We start from the raw sequence: 22831 nt of genomic DNA, 5'->3' as shown, positions 1-22831 counted from the left end.
GTTCAGGTGTTTTTCATGGATACTGATGTAATTTATAAGGGAGACAATTTCTTATAAAGTAAGATTTATGTCTCATTTGAAAATGTATTCATTCATGTAGATTTTGGAATATAAAATAAATATTTTATGAAAAAATCAAAATGGGCTTTATTGGTACTGCACACCATTTAAACCCATGAGTGCTCCAAATAAGGTCCACATCATGATTCATCAGTCTGAGTTAGACATATCAAGTGGATATCTGCCAAGTTTAGTCAATTTAGCATAAAATCTCCTCTTTGTGTTTCCTCAGACAGGATTTTCCTGTTGAAAACACGACTTTGGCACCAAAAAGACCGGAATGTTGTAAGATATCAATTTGATTTTACTTACTAACTTCAGTTTATTGTCCCTCATCACTTACACTGAAAGCACGTATGAATGGGGGTCTTTTCATAGACAGTATGAATAGGAGTGATTACAGCAAGGAAATCCTCTTTCAGTGTCATTATGGGAATCTAACTGTTGTTTTAAAACAGATTGAAGACTTTTTTCAATATTTAAGTGATTTTTTTCTTGCTGTGCATCCTGTGCAAAAGACTTAGACCCTGCTATCAGGTCAGTCTTCTGTTTCCATGTGTATTCAGTCTCTTGCCAAAACATACACTGGCTGTGGTGATAGAAATGGAGACTTATGAGAGGTACAGAACAATGGATAGTCAAAATTAAGACTTTAATCTGTCAATTTTAATTTACGTACAATAATCTGCTAATGTCTTGTCTATAGTTTGACTTGAATAATTTCTTCTGAAAGAAAGTTATAGACAGTTAATATCTTACAGTGTGAACACATATTTTGAAGGTATTTCATTTATCTGACACAAAGCAAGCAAATCAAAAACATCACATTTGTTTCCTCACTGATGTCTTTGTGCAAGTGTGATGCAGACTGTGCAATGAAAGGAAGAGGCAAGTTTGATGTCACACTGAGCTCTGGGTCCTTCGTCCAGTGCATTTACTGTATGTTCACACAGGTCTTTAACTCTTGTCTTTTAGCAGCAGCCTCTTTGACCTTCATATAGGGATCTCAAACCCAAACCTTCTTGTGTCTGGAAAGGGTCATAGCTCATCAGTCCTTTCTTTACTCGTGTCTTTCCCTCTTGGTGACTGCTCCTCTGCTGGTACTCTAAATGCAACATACGGACATGTCCTGGAGTTCAGACACACCAGCTTCTTCAGCGTGGCAGAGTTGACTATGTCAAAGCCAACTTTTCCTCCAAAGGTGCTGGGCTTCCAGTACTCTGGAGAACATATAGGGTTTCCCAGAAGGCCTTTAAGGGAGAACGGGGCGCCCATCTCCACCATGCTTTCCCCAAATATGGCACCCGATCTTGTTCTCTCCAACATCATGCCGGGATAAAATTCAAGAGCTTCTATGTCACCATATAACTCTTCAAGCTCACGGGCAATCTCCTCATTATCTGCAAAAGGTAACAATGAGCATTGCTCAGTTAATAAAAATATCTACAATGAATTGCATCAAAAATACATTTATTTCCTGGGCCTGAGCCGAGAGCCGAGCCTCAGTGTTCTGCAGTAATGTACACCAAAACAAACGTCTCCACGAATATGTTTTAGCCATGCAAGCAGCACAGCGCTGAGGATGGAAAGCTCAAATATTTCAACAGCTACTTGATGGATTGCCATGAAATTTTCAACAAACATTCATGGTCCCCAGCGGATGAATCATAATGACTATAGTGATTCCCTGACTTTTCCACTAGTACCACCAGCAGGTAAGAATTTCTACATCTACATTAGCAAAATATCTTAACATCTACTGCATGGAATAGCACAAAATTGAAGATTTACTTTGGTGATATTCTGACTATGACATCACCTCTACCCCCACCAGGAGGTTGACCTCTTAGGCACAGCCAAATTAGATTACATCATCAACTGAAGGATTTGATACCACTCAGAGGATAGTAATGGAGAGTAATCTTTAAACAAAACGCCTACAAAGACAGAAGATGTAATTTATTTCCAGGAATGTATGTTTAGCTGCTGTCATTGGCTCGTAAAAGTCGTAAATCATGTGCTTTGAAGGCTTCACTTTATGTTGTGTGGTCTGTACACAGCTACAAGTATATTTTTATTACCAGTGAATTGTCTGAATGATGTGTACGGCTTAAGGTTAAAGCGTTTCCTGTACTCGTTGAAGGACTGCATCCGGAGCTGCCGCGACTCCTTTATGGTTCCCACAGCTACTTTGGTCACCACAGCATTGATGTTATGGCCTCCACCTATCTGTAAGACAAAAGTTTGAGAATTAAGTATCTGATATATATATGTTTAGCTGTGCTTACAGTTTAAGAGTCAAGTCTGTGGACTAGGAAATGTAACGATCTCTGTGAAGACTGTAATTAACGGCCAGTACCTAAAAAATTAGATTAATATTCTGTGTCTGGTTACTGCATAAAACATTTTGTAGCTATGGCAACCCACAACAACCTTGATCAAGAATACCCAAAGAATATAGTTAGACTGTGAGCCAAGTCACCCTAATTCATCAAAGTTTAATCAGGCCGAGCACTGACAGGATACAAACCCAGCAAAACAGGACGAGTAAGAGTGAATGCCAAAAAACACATTACAATGATGTTTGAATGTAGCAATACTGTAGTTATAACTATGAGATAGTGATAACTGGCAACTTAAGCTGAATTTATTTCTCTTTGCATATTCATTATGATATATTGTCTGAGGTTTGTTACCTGGCCGGCAGTTTGTCGAGAGAAGGCATCCACCAGCTTGTCCACACCGTAGTGTGTAAGAACTGAAGTGTTGAAGAGGAACTGTGTGTAAGACACTTCATCTCCGTTAATAAGGAAGCTGTCAGGCATCAAGGGGTGCCAGTGGTAGAGCTGGCTGAACTCAAGAGCGATACGATTCCCATACTGGAACTGGGAGTTGAACAGCAGGGTAGGATCAAACTTCAGCTTTAACAAGTATCCACTGAGGTGCTGCACATACTCCTCAATTACTATTCGTATTGTCTCACCTGAGAGAAACAGACAGAGACACAAGATATAAATACCTACAGTACATTTATGGGTCAGTGACAAATAAGGGTAAGCAAGATGAGCAACTCAAAAATATCTTTAAACATTGTTTTAAAAGCAGCATCAGGTTTATTAAACTGTACATTTTGTATTTTTGTTGGTTTTATGTAATTTAAGAGATAATTATAGGATCATGCCAAACAAGTTGATATGGTGTTTTATTGAGAATTTAGTTTTTAAGCAAGTTTAATTATGTAGTACAAAGCTTTTATTGTTACACAATTGTATTCTGGGTCCACAAAAATGTGTGCAAGTTATTCATCTTTAATTTTCAAATTGTGACCTCTTTAAATTTGACCAAACCACATGGACACAAAAAACATCATTGACCTAAATTCAGAGTGGCCTACTCTGTCTCCCACTGACTCTGCAATCTTATTCTTGTTTATTTATTGTACAAAACTTTTATCGTTACACAATTGTATTCTGGCCACATGGACACAAAAAACATCATTGATCCAAACGATAAATACAAAAATAAAAAAAAAACACATTTAAAAAGACATTTGAAATTTTGGAAAATATGCTTATTTATTTTCTTGGTCTAACCCTAACCCTAACCCAACCAGTGCCGACTCCAGACAGTTAATATAATCCAGCACAAAACCCCTGTATAACCAGGCTTTTTTTTCTTTTGTTTTTTAAATGTCAGCTTTCGTACACACAAGACATAACATGTACATTTTATTAGTGAGCTTTAGATGTACTAATAGGCACCTTTGGATAGAATCACACTAGCTATTTTCTCTTGTTTGCAGTCTTTATGCTAAGCTAAACCGACCTTTTACCTTTTAACTCTCGACAAGAAAGAATAAAGCTGCAATCCACTGTACTCGTAACTTGGAAAAAAATTATCTCCTATATGGAAAAATGCAATGGAACAATCATTGAAGTCAGAAACTTGGGCAAGATTAATCTAGTCTGCATTTGCAGACAGAAACACACCTAACATCACAGAAATATGCTAGCGTACACAGTGAACAGTAGGCAGAATGATCTTTTCATCAGTTTTTATTTTATATACAGTAGTATTTGTATTGTGTGTATAAGTATGCTGTAACAACTTAGTTGCCATTTCCATTCCTTGATAGAAGTCTTTGCGAGTGGTCTACTCCTAGATTACATCTCCTATTTCCTTTCGAGTGCGCTTATTTGTTAAATCAGCCACTTTAGTGTCAGGTTGGAATGAAACCCTTCATGTAAATGACCCTCTACATTTTAGATTGCCGCAGCCGTCCATGTTTTCCAAAGTAGATGCACTGGGACTCACTTAGATTGGATGTTGGGAAAACTGACACAGAACTATCGACTTCTATCTTGCAAGCAAATTATCCAAAATATACTCCTCTGTGTCCTACTCACCAATGACGATGAGGCGGGTGGTCTGGAAAAGCTGTTCATCATCCCAGGTGGGATGTTCTGCTTTCAGGATGTCACAGACTCGGTTATGCTCCCTCAGCCATAGAGTAGCATACATTCCCAAACCAGGGAGAAGTCCGAAAACTTCCTGACCAATAGCCATTTGATTCTCTGGAGGGATCCCAGGTGGGTAGCTCATCTTAACTGGTGCATCAGCTACAGAGGGAGGGTACATCTCTCCATCAATTACCTGATGGGAAAAACAATAATTAATGATTATACAGTACAACTTTTTTAACCTTCTGCAAATTATAAGATAAAAGAAGGAAGGCTGCAGGTTTCCTTTTTGTTCCCGTCAATATGTTGAGTTAAGTTATTTATACAGTGTCAAATAACAATAGAAGTTATTTCTTTTGTATCTTTTCACATGGAGGAGATCTAGACTGTACTCCTCCATGAGCAGCACTTAGCGACAGCAGCAAGGAAAAAAACTCCCCTTTAACGGGAAGAAACCTCAAGCAGAACCGGGTTCTACGTGGGCGGCCATCTGCCTTGACCAGATGGGTTGACAGAGAAATAAGGAGGGGGAGGAATGATAGAGAGAAGGACACAGAGAAGCAAAGCAACAATATCAAAAACATTAACAACAATTGTAACAAAAGAACTATGACTAGTAGTAATAGTAGTAGGAGTGGGTTTCAAGCTGGACCAAGGGGACAGCAGGCAGTCTGCAAGGTCTCCTCTGAGACAAGAAAGCACAACACTCTGGGAAGATGTCAAGTTAGAAACACATGTTAATGGGGCATGAATGTGTACAGATGGAGAGGGAAAGGAGGAGAGAGGGGTTCAGTGCACTGTGGAAAGTCTCCTGGCAGTCAAGGACAAGGCAAGTCTGGGCCGGACCTGTATATGCTTTATCAAAACAGAGTGTAGAGAGCATGTCTGTCTCAAACTGGACGATGGTACCACAGGAGATGAGCCTGATAGCTGAAAGCTCTGCCTCCTGTTCTGCTTTTGGAGACTCTAGGAATCACAAGTAAGCCTGCAGTCTGGGAGCACAGTATTCTAGTGGGGTAATAGGGTACTATGAGCTCTTTAAGATATGATGGTGTCTGACCATTAAGGATTTTGTAGGTGAGGAGAAGGATTTTAAATGGTAATCTGAACTTTACAGAGTTATTACAGAGAATCTAAAATGGGAGACATATGATCTCTCCTTTTCTAGTTTTTGTCAGTACATGTGCAGCTGCGTTCTGGGCCAGCTGGGGAGTCTTTAGAGACTTGTTGGGGCAGCCTGATAATAAGGGGTTGCAGGGAAATGAAAGAAGTCTTTGTGCAAATGATTTCTCAATAGTATTGATGTATTTCTTCACCTGGTACTTAAGTTTCCCATCTTTGTGAAGCCTTAGCAGGAGTTGACGTTCCAGGTTATCTCCATAAATGTGGCCTGCATCAACCTGTATGTGTTGCAAGACAAAAAAAGTAATATGTGAGAAAGAGAGCAAATAGATAAAGGCCTGGCTAAATATGGGTGATTGACAATTTGATTGACTTCTATTTTTTGAGTAATTTCTCTATTTTTTAATCACTCAGTCAATCATTAAAAGCACATATACAAAGCTGCACAGCAACAAAGACAAGCCTAAGTGTAATTACAGACATATTCTATGTGAGGCTTTCTACTGGTTCCAACAATATCCAGATTAATTATTAATCTCATTCAATAATCACTCTCTCTATCCTTGACCACATACTATAGAAACTTAAACGTAGTAACTGGACTGATAAATATGGTAAATTAGAGAGTATAAGGTCTCAGATTTCACCCAAGTCTCGCAGTTTAACCCATTTTTAATTATGTCCGCCATCCCTTAATCAGTATTCAAACAATCAAACAACCAATATTTCAGCTTTAAAGAAATTGGTCATTCAAATGAAATCCTCCACCTATATGTCCCAAATAAATCTTTTGTTTAAATTTTTTTTAAATTTAATTTTGGTAAGTACATTATTACGTATGGTCTCACACAGTTGCAGCTGTACTACTGATAAAGTCACACAACTGATTTTTGAGACTTTACATTCTTCTTTTTTTTAAATAATAGGGCATAGTTGACTATACATATAGTCAAACATGGGAAGTTCTTCTCTCCATGAATGCATAAATCCATTAATTTTGTCAACATCTCTTCAAACATATTATCAAGTTAATTAAAATCTGATCTAACTGGTTTGATATAATCATTCCACTTGGTCCAAATCAGGTAAAATTGTTCTTTTTGGAACCTGATGGTAAATGACTGTCGCTCCATAATATACATTTCATGTATTATTTCTATCCACTCTTCAATAGTTGGTGGGTCTGATCTTAGCCATCTCCTTGTGACAGCCTTTTCCCAAATAAATCTTTAAAAGAGGAACACCTGTCCAAGCTCTTTTAAAGATGCCGTTATGGAAGCACTACTTAAGAAACCAAATCTCGAACTTCTTTTTTTAAGCAACGATTGACCAATTTCAAAATTATTGTTTTCATTAAAGGTTTTAAAGAAACTGACCTCAACACCAAATAATTTATTGAAAGAACAAATTTAAAGTAGTTTTCAATCAGGTTTTATACCTGCTCTCCTACATAGCCTACAAACTTGGTTAGGTCTTAAGAGGACTGACTGCTTTACACCTTTTACATTTTTCCTACTAAAACAGAAAGTTCTGTTTTGTTTTGAGCAGATTTGTGTTTCTCTGTAAGTCTGTTTAATTGTGGTGTTCCACAAGGCTCCACTCTAGGGCCCTCTGTTGTTGTTTTGAATTGATGCGTCTTCCCTGTCAGATGATACAAAACCACTATGTCCTATGTCTATGTTATGTATCAGCAGCCCAACAACTCCAGCAGTCTAATAAATCTTAATGACATCAAATTGCAAAATTTCTTAACTTTTGACAAATATAAATGTACCGTCATGCTGAGTGCACCACCAGTTGATCAAGCTAGGCTATATATTAAGGAGACTGCCAGAAATCTTTGAGTTATTTTTTATGCAGATCTTTGTTTGGTGAACCAAGTAAAGAACATTGGCATTTCTGCCTCCTGCTGACTTACATTATTATCAACTGGAAAAAATCTTGAATGAACTAACCCCATGCGCTAGAGCCTTGGTGAAGCCCACACCCATGCGATTGTAGGTCTTAAAGAACTGGTGGGTAAAGTGTTGTGCAAAGAAGGCAAACATGAGGTTGGTGCCCTGGGGGTCAGGTCTGAAGGTCCTTCTCTTCAGCAGCCTCTCAACCAGCAGCTCAGGGTCAGGGAGCCCAGCCTTGCCTGAACAGAAATACCACAGCGTCACACGCAGCACAGGGCAAAACACAGACACATCACACCTCTAGTCATAATACTGACACCGTACGTCTGTGCAAACATGATACAGTTAACACATCACACTGCACTCCTGAACCCTCCAAGGACAAAAATCTGCATGGATGTTGCAATGGTGAAAGCGTCAACCGGAAAAAACTGAGTTCTGCATTGAATGTTATTGATACTGTCACACTTTTGTTACTCAGATTAAAACTATCAGTGGTGAAGAGCTAACAAGTAACCTTAAGGTGCCTCCATGTTACGCTTCTTTATACTTTGACTCAACATTGTAGAACATATTGTACTCTTACTCAGCTATATTATCTGACAGCTCTTTTCTGATTAAAATTTTCATATAAAACATAAAATCCGTTTATAAAATACTACATATTGTTATACATTAAACTGCCCAGTTATACACAAAGTAGTCAAAATTTGTTTAGGGTACAGCATTACTGTGAAATGCTAATTACATTTTAATGCCCAAGTAAAAAGAATCCAGCAATATACTACATAACATGAAAACACACTAAATTGATCGTAGCATCACTATAAATAGTTCAAACACAGTATTATTTGGAAAATTGAAGTTTAAGTTTTGTATGGCACTGATACCATAACAACACATCTTTGAGTTAAACAAAAGAAACCACAGTTCTTAAATGTTGCACAATCAGCTGCACAAGATCCTTGAGGGAATACAAATGTCTAAAAGTGGCAGATTTTTGATTCAAATCGAGAACAATCTGTTCAAAGATTAAATATAAATTTACAAATCCAGCCTTGACATGTTTCTGCATTTTGAGCTCTGTATTTTAACTTAAATATAAAAGAGTTGCTAACCTCTGACCCCTAGAGGTGTAGGGCAGTCCGGTGGCACTGGGGGCAGAAGTCGAGTGTAGTAACTCAGATTGTAGTAGGACTCCCAGCTGAGGTAGCTATATTTTGAGTTGTAAGTTGGAGGGCTTGGTATTAAGTTGGACCTCACTGCTCATACAAAAAAAGGGATAAAAAGGTAATGTGATACACTGAATATGGGACAGTTTTGAATTAATTTTTGAGTGATTTGTTGACTTTGGACCTGTTAGAACCAGTCGCATCAGAACGTCTCGTAGGAAAGTGTAGTTGATGATGTCCCAAAGCCAGCGGAAATGTGTGAGAATGTAATGCACCACATCTGGGCTGGGCTTCAAGAACTGACGCACCCTGGTCCAAAACTCAGCTGTGGTGGGAGAACACATGTTGTTATTACTGGAAAACAGGACAGCTGGGAATTTAACTTGGGAATTCATTCAAAAAAAACAAAATCATTATATCCTCAGTGTCATTATGTCATGGAGAGGTGACCGAAGACGTTAGGACAAACATAGCAGAGTGTAACATGACACAAGTCTCCAGTATGTTTGTTACTGGTTCACCAGGATACCTTTTACTTAGTGTTTTGTAGCCTAAAGTTGCCTGAAGTCTGTTGCCCATTAAGGTCACTGAGGTAATGTCCTCTGTACTTTTTTCTGGCAACTTTTTTCCTGTTTCCAGACCTCGGAATCACCACCCTGCTCCTAATTCTTGTATTTTTTGACCCTGTGAATTTACATTTGACTGTTGAGTAAAGTGCTCTTTAATTATAATAAGTGCTGTATAAAACATTTCATTACAATTATTTTTTAAAGCCTTCATATTGGGGAACAAGGGTTTACATCTATGCTAATAGCTCTGTAAAGCTTTGCAGACATCTGTGTTTTGAGCTAAATGCCAACGTCAACATGCTAACATGCTGATGTTTAGATATAATGTTAGGGCTGTTCACTATCTTAGCTTAGCGTGTTATCATAGAATAGAATAGAGTAGCATAGGATAGATACTTTGTCATTGCACTGATGAAACAATATAACGATAATACAATAATTGCCTTAAAAATAGTCATAATAAATTAAGTTATAGAAAGTTATAGAAAAATAGAGAATATTAGCATGCTAACATTTGCTAATTGGTTTGGTGAGCTAGGTTAGTGGTTGTGGGGTATGGGGCTGTCCAATACCCACTGTATTTGTCTCGTTGCCCCAATATTTTGAAAATCCTTGCTACAGCTCCATCCTTAAGCTCCTATAAAAATGTTTATATTTAAAGTTTATTTTGTTTGTGTAAAATAAACTATACGTGTGACTATTCAATTTCATCTAAGAGTTGAAAGTTATCACCCTGTGAATGTTATCACTTAATTCCAGTTTCCTTTTTCCTGTTTGACTTTTCTGGCCCTTTTCCTTCCCTCTCTTCCACCACAGTCCCTTCTTTCTCTGCACAATCACAGCAATTAATGTGATGTAACTGCATAACTGTGAGTCAATTACTTCACGTCTGATTAAGGATTGCACTGTGTGAAGGTTCCTTGTTAATGAGAGGCAGACCAGCAGAGTTAGTGGATTGCTTGGTGAGGAGGTCAGCAGGAGCAGCTCTGATCCAGATGAGCTCTTCCTGGCAGTTATCTCATGTTATTCCAATTCCTCCAAATATTTGGGTCTAGACACAGTCCGAACTCTGAGCCATGTTTAATCTGCTCAGTTTCTTTTTTCAGATGAAACACAGTCTTGCCCCACCATACCATGTAATCCTTTCCAGTGTAATACAGGGAAGAATAACATACCAGAATATTTCAAATTCCTTCAACATACAATAAAAAAAGAGGATATGAGAACTGGTTATAATGGGACTCACGGATAGTGCAGTTTTCTCCGTAGTAGCCGCTATAAGTGCAGTCACACTCATACTTGTCCTCACCATACCTCACACACGCTCCCCAGTGCTGACAGGGGATGTAACAGCATGGATTCACTATGGAAAACAAGAATGAGACCATGAGAAATGCTTACATAAACTCAGGCAGGCAGATCATATATGAAGCTCTGATACTGTGCAAAAAAAACACTTGTAACTGTTATACAATATGTCAACACCCCTCGCTTCCTGCACATGGATTTAGATCCCAAATGAAAACTAAGTTTTTATTTCCATGCTGGCAAATAATTCTGTCTTTTAACCAGATGTGATGTCTCATGGACCTTTTTTTTTTTTTTAAACACGTGGAAATAAGATGAGATCATTTCTGCTCCAAGTGGTGATCTTGCTTTTCTGGGCACTCTGGAGATATGATTTTCTGATTTTTTTTTTTTTTTTTTTACATTTGTTATTAAATGCTTTTTTATACAGGTTCGTAATTGGCTCATCATTTCCTACTCATTTCTTTAAAAATACTTGTCAATTGTTAATACATTTAGTTTTTAGTTATTAAGCCTTGCTCATTTTAATAGCGGTTGTTGATTTCCAGAGAAATTAGCTCGAAAGACCTGCTCCATTTAAACACATGAAGAGTTTCATTCATCATGTGTACACAAACAAGGAGGTCAAGTTCAAGAGGTTATTAGTAGGAATTACTAACTTTTACTGTTTGTTTTAGGAATTAGTAACTCTTTAAAGTGGATTCTGTTTAAAACCATTTCAACCTCATAAAAGGGAGAAAGATAGAAAATACACAGTAATATATAATGTACCTCTGTCATGGGTTAGGGTTAATGTGTGTGTGTGTGTGTGTGTGGGGGGGGGGGGGGGGCAATCAAGTGACCCGCATGAAAAGATCTTTGTTCTCACAGGCAGAAACAGAGAGGGGTGGCGGAGTGGGGGGGGGGGGTAGGGGGGTAAAGGGGGGATGTCTAACAGGGGTATTGTCAAGACTCGACAGATGAAGCTGAGCTCATATGTGCAAGCTTATAAATTAAATCCTCTTGAATGGTAGATAAGAGTGTTTATATCAGACATTCCTTGATCCATCTCTTGGTGATTTATGCATGGATAACTTCAAGTTCAAAATATTGTATAACATTTTAGGGCGTAGTGTCACAGATATGCATACTACGCAAAACTTGTGATAAACAGAGACGTCCCAGTAAAGGGAAAGCTCCTTTAATAAAAACAATTGCTGGAGAGAATTTACGCATGTAAAAACGTGCCTTTCCCCGCCCGCACAGGCCCCCATCCTTCTCCATTTCCAAGCAAAACATTTAACAGAGCAGCAACTCATCTGCTGTTGTGCTATGTGTTGAACATAGATACTATCTATTTTAATGGGTAAGAACAAGTTCAAATCTCACACGACACGTGACGTGAGAGAACCTTACCTTTTCAAACCAACGACAATAGATTTCATGAATGGAAAACAGTAAAATGATGTAGTAATAAGAATACCGTAGGAACCACAAGAGGGACAAATGTACTACACATTAATTATAAAAAATATCATTCATGAGATGACACAAGCTCTCACTCAGAAATCATGAGTTGTAAGCGGAGATCAGATGGAAAGAATGAGGCAGTGAGGCTGTTGGCAGGATAGTATATTGTATATATAAAGGGAGTGAGGGGGCATGCTGCTGCACAGGTCAGGCTACAAATCATAGCTACAGGTCTGGCAGGAAATGTCTGTTCTGAGGGGGGTATGCTGCAAGAAATACATGTATTCACTTTCACACATCTCTCAGTGCTGAGTGTTGAAATGTTGTTGTTTTAAGGACTCATTTAACTTAAACAAGAAGAGAAATAAACTGACTTCAGTGTTTCCTTAAGTTAAATACATTTTCCTAGGATAATGTCATTTAATCAATGAAAAAAATCTGAAAGTAAAGTTGATCTGAATTGGAAAAATCCATAACCCCCAATGGTCGATTTTCCTTATTATAATCAAGTTTTGGAAGATTAATAAGGTATGACGTAATCAGAAATTTCTCTCCTTTTTTTTGGTTTCAAAGTGCCTCTTCAAGCTGATGAAGTCATGTTATTTTACCAGCAGAGTACCTGTCAGGACCTGTTTTTGTTATCAGGATAACAAGAATGCCTAATTAGTAAATCTTGATCAAACTAGATAAGGAAATTACTGGATGCGTGTGCACTGATTCATATCTTCACATGTGTTTCCTGCCTTTCTGCCTTTCAAAAAAGCAGGATAAGCTCCAAGTTATTAATACAGTATGTTACAATACATGCACAACACTGTGTCCAAACCCAACACAAAACTAAACCTCTCACCTACCTATGTTGGAGGTAACCTCATCACCCCGGCATGCAGGCTCCCGCAGCAGCAAGAGAAGAGCACAAACTGATCCTATGACAGAGGCTTCAACAGAAGTTGGAAATCAATGTTAGTTTAGAGAACAGGAAGATACAACACACAGTAGACCATCCACACAAGTAACAACAAGGACACAAGCTACTCACATCTCATCACAGCAGCTGCAGTTCAGGAGGTTCCAACTCATGAAACTACAGGAAAAGTGCTGTAATCCGGATTTTGGGCTGGATCACAGAGGTGGGAGGAGGAGAGCTGTTCCTAAACAGTCCAGTCAGACAGTGAGAGTGGAAGAGCAGCAGGACCAGCTGTCCGACAGGTTAACTCCTGTCTGAGTGAATGCTGCAGCCTCGCTGCACTGCGCTTTCACCTGCTGACAGAGGGGAAAGGGAAAAAGTGGGACGGTGACTTCATCAGGAAGCAGGTTTCTAGTTCTTTATCGCCCACTGCTGTTGGTGTTTGAACGCTCCCATTCATTTAAAAAAATAAAATAAATCCTGCCTTTCTTTATCATTTCATATTAAATCAGAGCCTGGCTGCAGCATGCTTTTATCTACCATGTCTTCTTCCCTGACTCTAAGCAAGTGTTTTTAATATGTGTGTATAATGATCGTTCTGATTGAGAAGTGAATGAATCAGCTTTTTGTGATCCTGTGTAACCTGTTTGTTAATCTCAATCAGAACAAAAATAAAACTTAATAAAATACCAACAATAATAATAATAATAATGATAATAATTTGTAGAGCCTTTTGGTGTACAAAATACTATTACAGGTTCTTGTGTAAAAGCCTGTAGCAATCTTATGATTCACTATTGTTGTAATTTGACAAGTCATAATACAACTTTAACATACTGTATAACATTTCATGCAAAGATACAATACAATGTGTCTTACACAACAATATTACACAAAAGAGTGAGTCACATCTTCCTTTGTACTGCACCTGGCTCATAAGCCTGAAAAAGCAAGGTAAGAGTGACCTAGGTATTAATATAATAGATATCTTAACAATGATTAATGAATTCTGTTGTAGGCATTGAAAGTCTGAAGATTTGACTGTGAAAGATTCAGTTGGTTTCCTTTATGTTCAAGCTTTTACTGCAGTGGTGTTAAGTGTCCTGGATCTAGCTTAAATTAATTTATGGTGTATTTTGGGCATAGCTGTACACAATATTAAACTGCTGTTTTATTTAGAGACATTATAACATACACACTACAGGGACGGACTGGCATTAAAAAAGGGCCCTGGACTTTCTCACTAATGTTAGGCTAAGTATCATCTCATAGCACACCAACAGCACTCAGATGGAAGCTTTGATTCAGCTCCTTTCCCCACTTCTAGCATGTCAAGAAGAGTGATACCAATTCATATTATTCATTCATTATTCATATTAGCTTGACAGCAAGATTTAACACCTTAATTTTGACAGCATTAAATGACATGATATTTTTCATCATCATATCACACAAACCCAGTTGATAAAAGCTTACTATAAGAGAGGGGTCAATCAGTTAAGCTTCCACCTGCTCTTCAACACTTTGCTAGGTGATTCTGTTGGTTGCTAATGTCTCAATTCGTATTATTTATGCTATAAAATGCTTCTTCTATAAGTTTTTTTCTATAAGTCACAAAAAATTGCATCTGCTATCTTGCAAACAGTGAAACATATATAATTATTTTATTGTCATTTTATCTTTAAAGAGTATTCATAAATGTGAGTATTTGAGTTAATGCGTCAAACATGTACATAACGCCAAAATGAATATTCAAGCAGTCCAAATTTTGTATTGATAACATCTCTATTAGGACAAAATCCATAGCAACCGTATCAAATACGCAGGAAATGAACAGATAAGCACAAAAAAATGTGAAAGTTGGCAGCACAGATGAGGAGAAACCAGAAACCCTTCGGCGGTATGTTGAGACATACTTTTGCAGTAATAAATAAAAAAGTGTAGACAGGGAAATAATAAATTAAGCAATTCAATGACGAAGGCTGTACTGTACCTGCTAGTAGCTACTTGTTTTTAACCAGAATTGAGCTTGTGACGTCGTTTCTCGTCACTCCTTACTCACACAGGTCAGGTCAGGTTTACTACTAATTAATCCGCTTTCTCAAAAAAATGAAGCTAGAATATTGGACACATCTGTTCACAGTTAAGATGTGCTTCTCTTTCATTAATTCAGCGTGTAGTTGTTCCTCCACAAAGCAAACTACTCCTTGACTGCTGGTTTTCTTCACTGAGGCAGACTCCAGCTGCAGCCATAAACCACAAGCTTTTGACTCATTTTGTAAACAGATCCTCCTCCGGTCATCATCTGAGAAATTTCAGCATTGTTTGGTGCCTGCTAAATATTTAGACTTTTGTTGTTGGAGATGTTTGTAAAGTTCTCCTCTGCTATTAGAGTTGCTGCTTTGTGATTTATCTTCTAGCTGCACTTGTACTAAGTGAAGTCAGAAGGGGTCTGTGTGTGTTAAAAACAATTCACCTACTTCATTAATTTACTCTCTGTAATGCCTGAAGTATCAACCCAAAGAGTCCCAAAATTCTTACTTTAAAAACACACACACACACACACACACAAATTAAAACAAAGATATAAAGGGTGCACTTATTAGAAAGATAATGAGAAAAAAAAAATATATATATATACAAAGTAAATATATAAAACATATATAACAAGTGAAAAATAGATTTAAAAAAAAATATATATATATTCACATGGTTTATTTAGCCTTTATTATCCATATTTCTTTTAAACATATTTATTCATATGTGCAATGCATCTTTTAGAGCTATTATTAGAGTTACATGTTTTTTACACACGATTTCTCATCTACCGCCGCCACTGGCTATCGCCGGAATTGCACCCATGAGCTCGGAATACAAAACCTGCCAGAGGGACACTCCGGTATGCTCAAGAATGATGCGTCTGAATACCGAAATTTGGCACCGTTTGATTTGACATTAACCAATACTTGGTAGCTCCGATATAGTTTGGTTGATCCCACTAAACAGTACAGACCTGGTACCCAACCCTAGCTGCAGAGCACCTAAACTACACGTTCCCTCTCATTCTGGAGCTGTAGTAGAGCAATTACCTTAATAAACTGGTATTACATAGTCTTGCTTTCAATGAATGACCTGGTTTAAATTAATCTCCCATGAGTTAAAGAGGCAGAGTCAGATATCTGCCACTGCATCTGTGAGTATTTTGGCTTTCCAAATCTTTTTGGCACCATCACAAACGGCAGAGTAAAATATGTCTTGGGAGGTTTTAATCAAAGGCTTCTCTGCTGGTAGTTGATAAAGGCAAAGTACAGTGTTAAGAGAACATCCTTAATTTTTATTTTACAAATACTTCAACTGATGTTTGTATTAGTTATATGGTGCAATGCCTGAAGGAGGGCAGCTTCTAACTGTAGTATCTTTTGCTTTGTCAGCTTAAAATTAATCATATTGCATCAGATCTGAAGGAATTAAAACAAAATGTGCAGCTTTGTTTGGTCTTCTTGGATCAAACATCCAGATAAGTTTCTCATTTCACCAGAGGCTTCTTTATGTAATCAGTCATGTACAGATTTGTATGTTGTTTTTAAAAAAAATCTGAATTGTCTTTCAAAGTTATTCTTCCTTGAATGGCAGATTCTTGACTTGACAGGTAGGTGATAAAATCAGTGTTCTCACAGTATTTGCAGACACATAACAGCTTCATGGGTGCAGCTGACTGATTGTTCCCACATTTTAAAGATGAATTTTTTCCAGATAAATCCAAACAAAGTCCAGACAGATGTAGTAGTTTAAACAGCCCCCATCCTACTGATGTCACTACAAAGCCTCCAATATTAAAACAGTAGTTCATGTTTCTGAAAATACCTTTTATTTTAGTTTTGTGTATTTTTTGACATGAACTGAGTGGGAATAAGAAGCACCGTGTGTACATTTAGTCTGGAATTAAATCAATCGTCAGCTGTGTCCAGTCACATCCTTCTGGATGATTATTAACAAGGGCATCACTGACCAGACAAAGATCACAAGACAAGACGGAAACTCCTGTTTTAACATCACATTTATTTAACCAAAAATGTGTCATTTAGGATGAGCTGGAGGCGGCCACTGCAGCGCGTCTGGGTTTGGGGGTGGTGCCTTCCCGGAAACCATTCCTGAAAAAACAAACAGGAGGAAAACAAACGTAAGGGTGATGCATCCATATGTCATGTAGCTAAACTTGTCTGACTAATGTAAAGGTAATCCCCCTCAAAGAGTCAGTCATGTTTTTTTATAAACATACTATTACTTTAGTAAAAGTGCTAAAAGCTTTACTTTTTTAGTTCATAATTTAATGCCAGTAGCAACACGCCCGGCTGCTGATAATCCAAAATTATAAACATCTATTTCTCAGACTTGTTTAGACAGAAGGATAAACAGTATGCTTGAGGTGCATTGGCACAAGTGATGCTGATGTTCTGTTGTTGAGTGGGACTGTTTTAGATTAACAAAAACTGGCATCTCCGTGAGTACAGTCATCTAAAAAGAAAATGAGTAATTCAAAAAAGGACGCACGAATACAGTTGTTTTTGTTATTGAATGCGAATGAAGGCTCACTAAATGGGGGCTTTAAAAGCAGATATTTCAACTTGTCACAGCAGGAAAAGTCCAGGTTTTACTAAGTCATTAGTCATGGTTCAGCTTCCCTGAAATGTTCCAGTTAGACCACCACAGAACCAGCATGCAAGGAAACACCCAGCTAATGAAAATGTGGGCAATCCAATTATTTGTGTTATTGCCCCTAAGCTATAAACAAACATGTCCACACACCTGCTGTGGAAAAGGCATATTGTGTCACATAGGTCAGATTAACCTGGCTGTTACTTTTTAGGCACCTTTGACCAAAGTTTTAAGCCATTAAAAGCCAGAAAATACAAATCTTAACTGCTTAATGGATTTAGTTTATATTGAACAGTTATTTAGCCATCTTTAGCCATGATTGGACAACAGTTATAATATGAAACATGCTTTATAACATTCAGCTTAGATATCCTTAAGTTTGATGAAGCAGGAACACACTGCACCTGCTTTTATTTTAATATTGGCATCTATAAAGCACTTGAAGTACATTAACCTGTACAAAAGGTGCTATTAAAATAAAGTTTAATTGATTGATAAGCATTATAAACTGTACTTAAAACAGGCATTTACTTTAGATTATAGAGTAAAGTACCCCTCTAAAAACCACTCAGTCTAACAGATCCTGTTTATGATGCTTACCTCAGAGAAAAGGCTGATATCATACTGAATTCATTTGTTCAGACATTTATTTTTCAACATCACTGGTAAGCAGCATCAACCACAGACTGGTTACTAACGGCCTGAATTTTATCTATTTAACACAAACCCTTTAAAATCAATTATACGTGGTGATACAGAGCCTGCAGATGACTAGAGTTGTAGTTGTGTGGGTGGCACCGGTAGTAGTGAGTTTTGAGCTGACTCCCTGCCACTGCTGGGGCTTTAAGGCTCTTTAGAAATCGTATTGTTCCTCTTTTGTGGTTTAATTACCCACTGTCCAGTTCCCCACAATAAAACAAGGTAAGAAAATATGCTTTAAGTTGATATACGCATGCACTGTTGACGGGCCGTGTTACCGAAGATATTTAGTATACAGCTTCTTGTTTATAGTCTCATCTGATACATTCAGCTCAACTATCAACATGTCAGGGATAATATTTCTCTGCTCTTTTGTAAACACTTTGTTTGGATACACTATATATTTCGCCCCCTTCTAAACACTTTATGATGCAATGTCAACACCACAAACTCCCAATGATAATTTTGCATCATTTGATAGTACAACCAATACAGGAATCTTGCTTATATTACCTGCTAGGAATATGTTAACAACTCAGAGGCACAGCTGATGTTTGTGGTTTCAAGTTGATTAATTTATGATCGTTTACTATAATTCAGGTTTACTAAGAAAGTGCTGCTCAAGTTGTTTACAATTCTAGGTTATTTAAAGCAAAAAAATTAAATGTAATCATTGTGACGATGTAACAACTAATTTAACCCTTTCGCCACTAAGAGTCTGTGAACTTTTAACTGATACAGACGAACAAACAGTTTTATCTGCTGTGTTCATCACATTTAATAATCTTACCTGAATCTGCGGTAGACGACCTTCAGGTGTCTCAGACGGCCGGTACCAGTGGTGTTCCTCCTCTTGGCCTTAGCGCTCCAGTTGTCTACAAAACAAACAACATCTGTAAGCATCAGGGCCTTGTCGCTCAGATTCTGTCATTTTAATTTACAACCAGGTGATGTGTTGTAAAAGCATCAATATTGTGACATGCTGCAAGATAGAGTCCCAGAAAATTGAATCTACAACTTCTGTGATCATCAATTAATAGTTTTAAGTCATTTTTCAAGCAAAAGTCACACTAGATGGTGCCAAGTTCTCAGCTGTGAAAGCTTTTCCGAGTCTTCCATTTAGTAAATGTAGTCTGTGATTTGGACTGGGTCCAGGATATTGTGGTGGACACTTGTCCATTTGCTGATATTAACTATTACTAAAACCAAAAATGCAAATAAATCAATACTGAAAATAACCACTAGTAGTTACTCTGCTTTTGTAAAATAGCTGAGTCTAATAATGAACTACCTTGTATTTAGGAACAAGTGTCAAGTCATTATGTTACTCCACACTGGTGTAAAACATACTCAGTGTAAGCATCCATATGTCTTTATGTCAAGAGAAATTTACTCAAACAGCACCAAAGCATGTTTAACAGCCTCTTTTAGGACTAACAACACACTCACAAGCAATGTTCTGAATAAAATGACAAAGTTATGGTTCGAGACATGTTTTTGATGACTTACACTTTCTCTTGCGCTTCTCGGGGTAGCCACACTTGCCGCAGGTGGACTTCTGCAGGTGATAAGCCTTGGACCCGCAACGACGGCACAGGGTGTGCGTCTTGTTTCGGCGTTTACCGAAAGATGATGTTCCCTTCGTCTTAAGTAGTCAGAGAGGGAAGGGGGAAAAAAAGTCAGGAACAACTCAAAGACTTCATGCCTTCAGCTAGGGTTATTCTTTATGAGTCTTGTCTCAGCACAGAAAATAGAATCACAGAAAGTCATATGTTCAGACATTTGTGTTTGAAACATCACTGACAAGACACATTGGGCATGTAGATATCTCAGGTTTCAAGTGTGTATAGTGTGAAGAAGTTTGAATGTTTTATAACCAACAAATCCTCAAGTATTTAGTTACTTATATAAACGTTCTTGCAAGTTTTACCTGCTTATAAAACTACTGCTCTAAGTCATTCATTCACTACAATTCAACCATTTAAAAATGCTCTTCAAAATCTTCTTTGTGTTTCTTTAATCATTAATATCTGTAGGTTTTATTCCACAATCAACTCCTTGGACTCTATTTGGGAGGTGCTGTATTTTGAGTGCAAGAAATTATGTTAAGTTACATTCAACACAACCTACTTATATGCACCTTATTAAAAAGCTACACACTAATAGTCAATGAAAGGCATTCATGAGCTTCAGTTTAACACAGCAGCGTGTTCACATTTGAACAGTGTGGACATTTTCTTGAAGGAGTGCAACATGGAGAGGCTAGCCGGCTAAAGAGGAGCTAAAGATAAGTAGCCACTTCGGCTAAATTAGAGGAATGTCTCATTAAATAACAGCCGGATAACAAGTTTAATCACTGGTATCCTGAGTACTGTTGACGTTATTTAACCGTATCCCATCACGTTTTATCCGCATGAATGAAGCACATTTTGTTTTCAATGCTAACGCAGAGGAAATAAACGTTGGACGGGTGAACCACAAACAGCGATAAGTTCACCAAAATTAAGCTTCATCAACCAAAAATACTTCATCCAAACGGTGCCGATGTTTAACCGACAGTGATAAACCAACAGTTTGTGACAGATGAACCATTCGTTCAACAGATGTTAGGAGATTTCACTCCGCAGCATTTCTTCTTACCATTTTCGTCCAGTGGCTAAGGGAAAAGAGACCGGAAGAGGAGCATGCGCCGCATCAAATTACATCCGTGGTGCTTCCTGCGTAACACTCAAATGTGACCCCGTTGATGTAGCGCTCTGCTCATAATACGGAAAAACCTAAAATTCATTACATAAATTATTGGTAATTTGTTCATTGGGACCATGCACAGTGTTAAACATGAATGTTACTCCTTGATGTACTGTACCAAAGTTAGCTTAGCCTATAGCAAAATAATATGAATAAATAGTATTAATTCTAAATAAATTAATATTTAGATTTTTTTAAAGTACACATATGAAGCCAACAAGCCAGCGAAAACATATTTTAAAAAAGGTAATAGGAATACAACTAAGAATTATTTAAAGGACGTAGAGCAGTCGTCCAGCAATTGGAAGATTGGCAGTTCAATTCCCAGCTCCTCCGGTCAACATGTCGATGTGTTTGGGCAATTTAAACAGTTTGTGAATGTGTATTATGATATGTTTCCTCCTGATGAGCAGGTTGGCACCCTGCGTGGTAGCCCCTTTTATCAGTGTATGAATGTGTGTGAATGGGTGAATGAGACATTATAGAGCTTTGAGTGGTCAAAAAGACTAGAAAAGAGCATATAAGTACAGTTTATTTACCATTAATCTGTTGATTATTGTCTTGATTAGTTGTTTGCTCCATAAAATATCACTGAATGGTTATCACAGTCTCTCCCAAAGCCCAAAACGATATCCTCAAATGTCCCAACCAGTCCACAACTCAAAGATATTCAGTTCAATATCATAGAAACCACAGAATATTCACATTTTAAAACCTAGAACCATAGAATTAGTAGATTCTTTTTTTAAAGAATGACTGATGAAATTCATTAATCAAATATGAAATAGTTGGCAATTGATTGGATATTTGACAAGTAATCAATTAGTTCACTAATCATTGCAGCTCTAAACTGATGATTTGTAACACACAGAATGAAGTAGTTTGAATGATGGTGAAGTCACACTAATAATGGTCCCCGTTTGGAAACGTGTTGCTGCCTCACCTGAATGTGTTAAAGTTTGTTGGTCTTGTTTGTGACTCTGATTGAAGGTTGGATTGGTGTGGTGTTGGTAAGCATTACAACCTTGTCTTTTACACTTCTCTGTATCAAAATCTGTTTTAATAGGCTATTTTTTAAATAATACTTTATATTACTTATATGGTACATATTTGAAGTATGTATTCAGTCTAATTACAACAAATGAATTAACACAGCCAGGTGGACCAAGTGATATTCCACCATATAAACATAACTTGGCTGCAGGTAAACAATTAAGTGTGACAAATGTATCTTAAATTCAGGGCTTTCAACTGTCTGTTATCATCACTAGAGTTTGTTCAGTTGTCATAGTGTCATGGAGACGACTGTTATCACGTGACCCGAGTATGAAACTTCAGCCATGTGATATAATGTGTGATAATTGTTACACTGATGCCATGTGGCGTCTGCTGGGTGAACTGCACTTGATGGTATTTTAGACACTGAGTGGGAAGAAGTCGGGGTCAGTATAGGGGCTTCAGTGCCTCCTATAGCAGGTAAATGTGAACATATACTTTATATTCCATCCAGTGGTTAATGACAGAAAAAAATAGTTTGTGGATAATTGAATGAAGTCTCTTTCTGGGCTCCCTTTTAGGGGCAGGATGAGGAGTTCACATACATGAAAGGAGAAGAGAAGCGAGAGAAGACTGCTGCTCCTTTTTGTCAAGAGGAAAGATTCTGGTGTTTTAGTTGTAGCTTACTTCCCGTTTTTCTTTGCTACTGTTGCCAAGTGCTTGCTCATGTTGGAATATTGGGTCTCTTTAAATTAAACTTAAAGAGTAAGGTTTAGATGTACTCTAT

General features: G+C 37.6%; 2 protein-coding genes and 2 non-coding genes across 4 annotated transcripts; all 4 read right to left on the bottom strand.

The window, feature by feature from the left end:
* Positions 1-579: 579 nt before the first annotated feature.
* Positions 580-13108, bottom strand: LOC128380013 (prostaglandin G/H synthase 1-like). Its single transcript, XM_053339669.1, has 11 exons — positions 13078-13108; positions 12893-12976; positions 10528-10644; positions 8897-9037; positions 8659-8802; positions 7598-7779; positions 5837-5920; positions 4467-4713; positions 2757-3043; positions 2142-2289; positions 580-1460 (listed from the first exon to the last, which is right to left on the bottom strand). The coding sequence occupies exons 1-11, from the start codon at positions 13082-13084 to the stop codon at positions 1099-1101; spliced, it is 1803 nt and encodes a 600-aa protein (XP_053195644.1). The 5' UTR covers positions 13085-13108; the 3' UTR covers positions 580-1098.
* A 3876-nt stretch (positions 13109-16984) lies between these two features.
* rpl37 (ribosomal protein L37) lies at positions 16985-21014 on the bottom strand. Its single transcript, XM_053339671.1, has 4 exons — positions 20941-21014; positions 19810-19945; positions 19091-19175; positions 16985-17096 (listed from the first exon to the last, which is right to left on the bottom strand). Exons 1-4 carry the CDS (start codon positions 20941-20943, stop codon positions 17027-17029), a joined length of 294 nt encoding a protein of 97 aa, XP_053195646.1. The 5' UTR covers positions 20944-21014; the 3' UTR covers positions 16985-17026.
* LOC128380807 (small nucleolar RNA SNORD72) lies at positions 18195-18273 on the bottom strand. The gene has a single exon (XR_008323507.1). It is a non-coding gene; the product is annotated as a small nucleolar RNA SNORD72 (small nucleolar RNA).
* Positions 20031-20109, bottom strand: LOC128380808 (small nucleolar RNA SNORD72). The gene has a single exon (XR_008323508.1). It is a non-coding gene; the product is annotated as a small nucleolar RNA SNORD72 (small nucleolar RNA).
* Positions 21015-22831: the final 1817 nt, after the last annotated feature.

Source organism: Scomber japonicus, chromosome 19 (genome assembly GCF_027409825.1).
Source record: "Scomber japonicus isolate fScoJap1 chromosome 19, fScoJap1.pri, whole genome shotgun sequence".
NCBI lineage: Eukaryota > Metazoa > Chordata > Actinopteri > Scombriformes > Scombridae > Scomber > Scomber japonicus.
This window is presented reverse-complemented; position numbering and strand designations above follow the sequence as displayed.

Excerpts from the sequence above, each read along its gene's own strand:
- LOC128380013 (XM_053339669.1), bottom strand. Across the intron at positions 8,803-8,896 it reads GATGCGACTGGTTCTAACAG|TGAGGTCCAACTTAATACCA; the intron begins GTCCAAAGTCAA and ends TTGTATGAGCAG. Across the intron at positions 5,921-7,597 it reads CCAAGGCTCTAGCGCATGGG|GTTGATGCAGGCCACATTTA; the intron begins GTTAGTTCATTC and ends CAACACATACAG.
- rpl37 (XM_053339671.1), bottom strand. Across the intron at positions 19,176-19,809 it reads CGAGAAGCGCAAGAGAAAGT|ACAACTGGAGCGCTAAGGCC; the intron begins GTAAGTCATCAA and ends TTTGTTTTGTAG. Across the intron at positions 17,097-19,090 it reads GTCGTCTACCGCAGATTCAG|GAATGGTTTCCGGGAAGGCA; the intron begins GTAAGATTATTA and ends TTGTTTTTTCAG.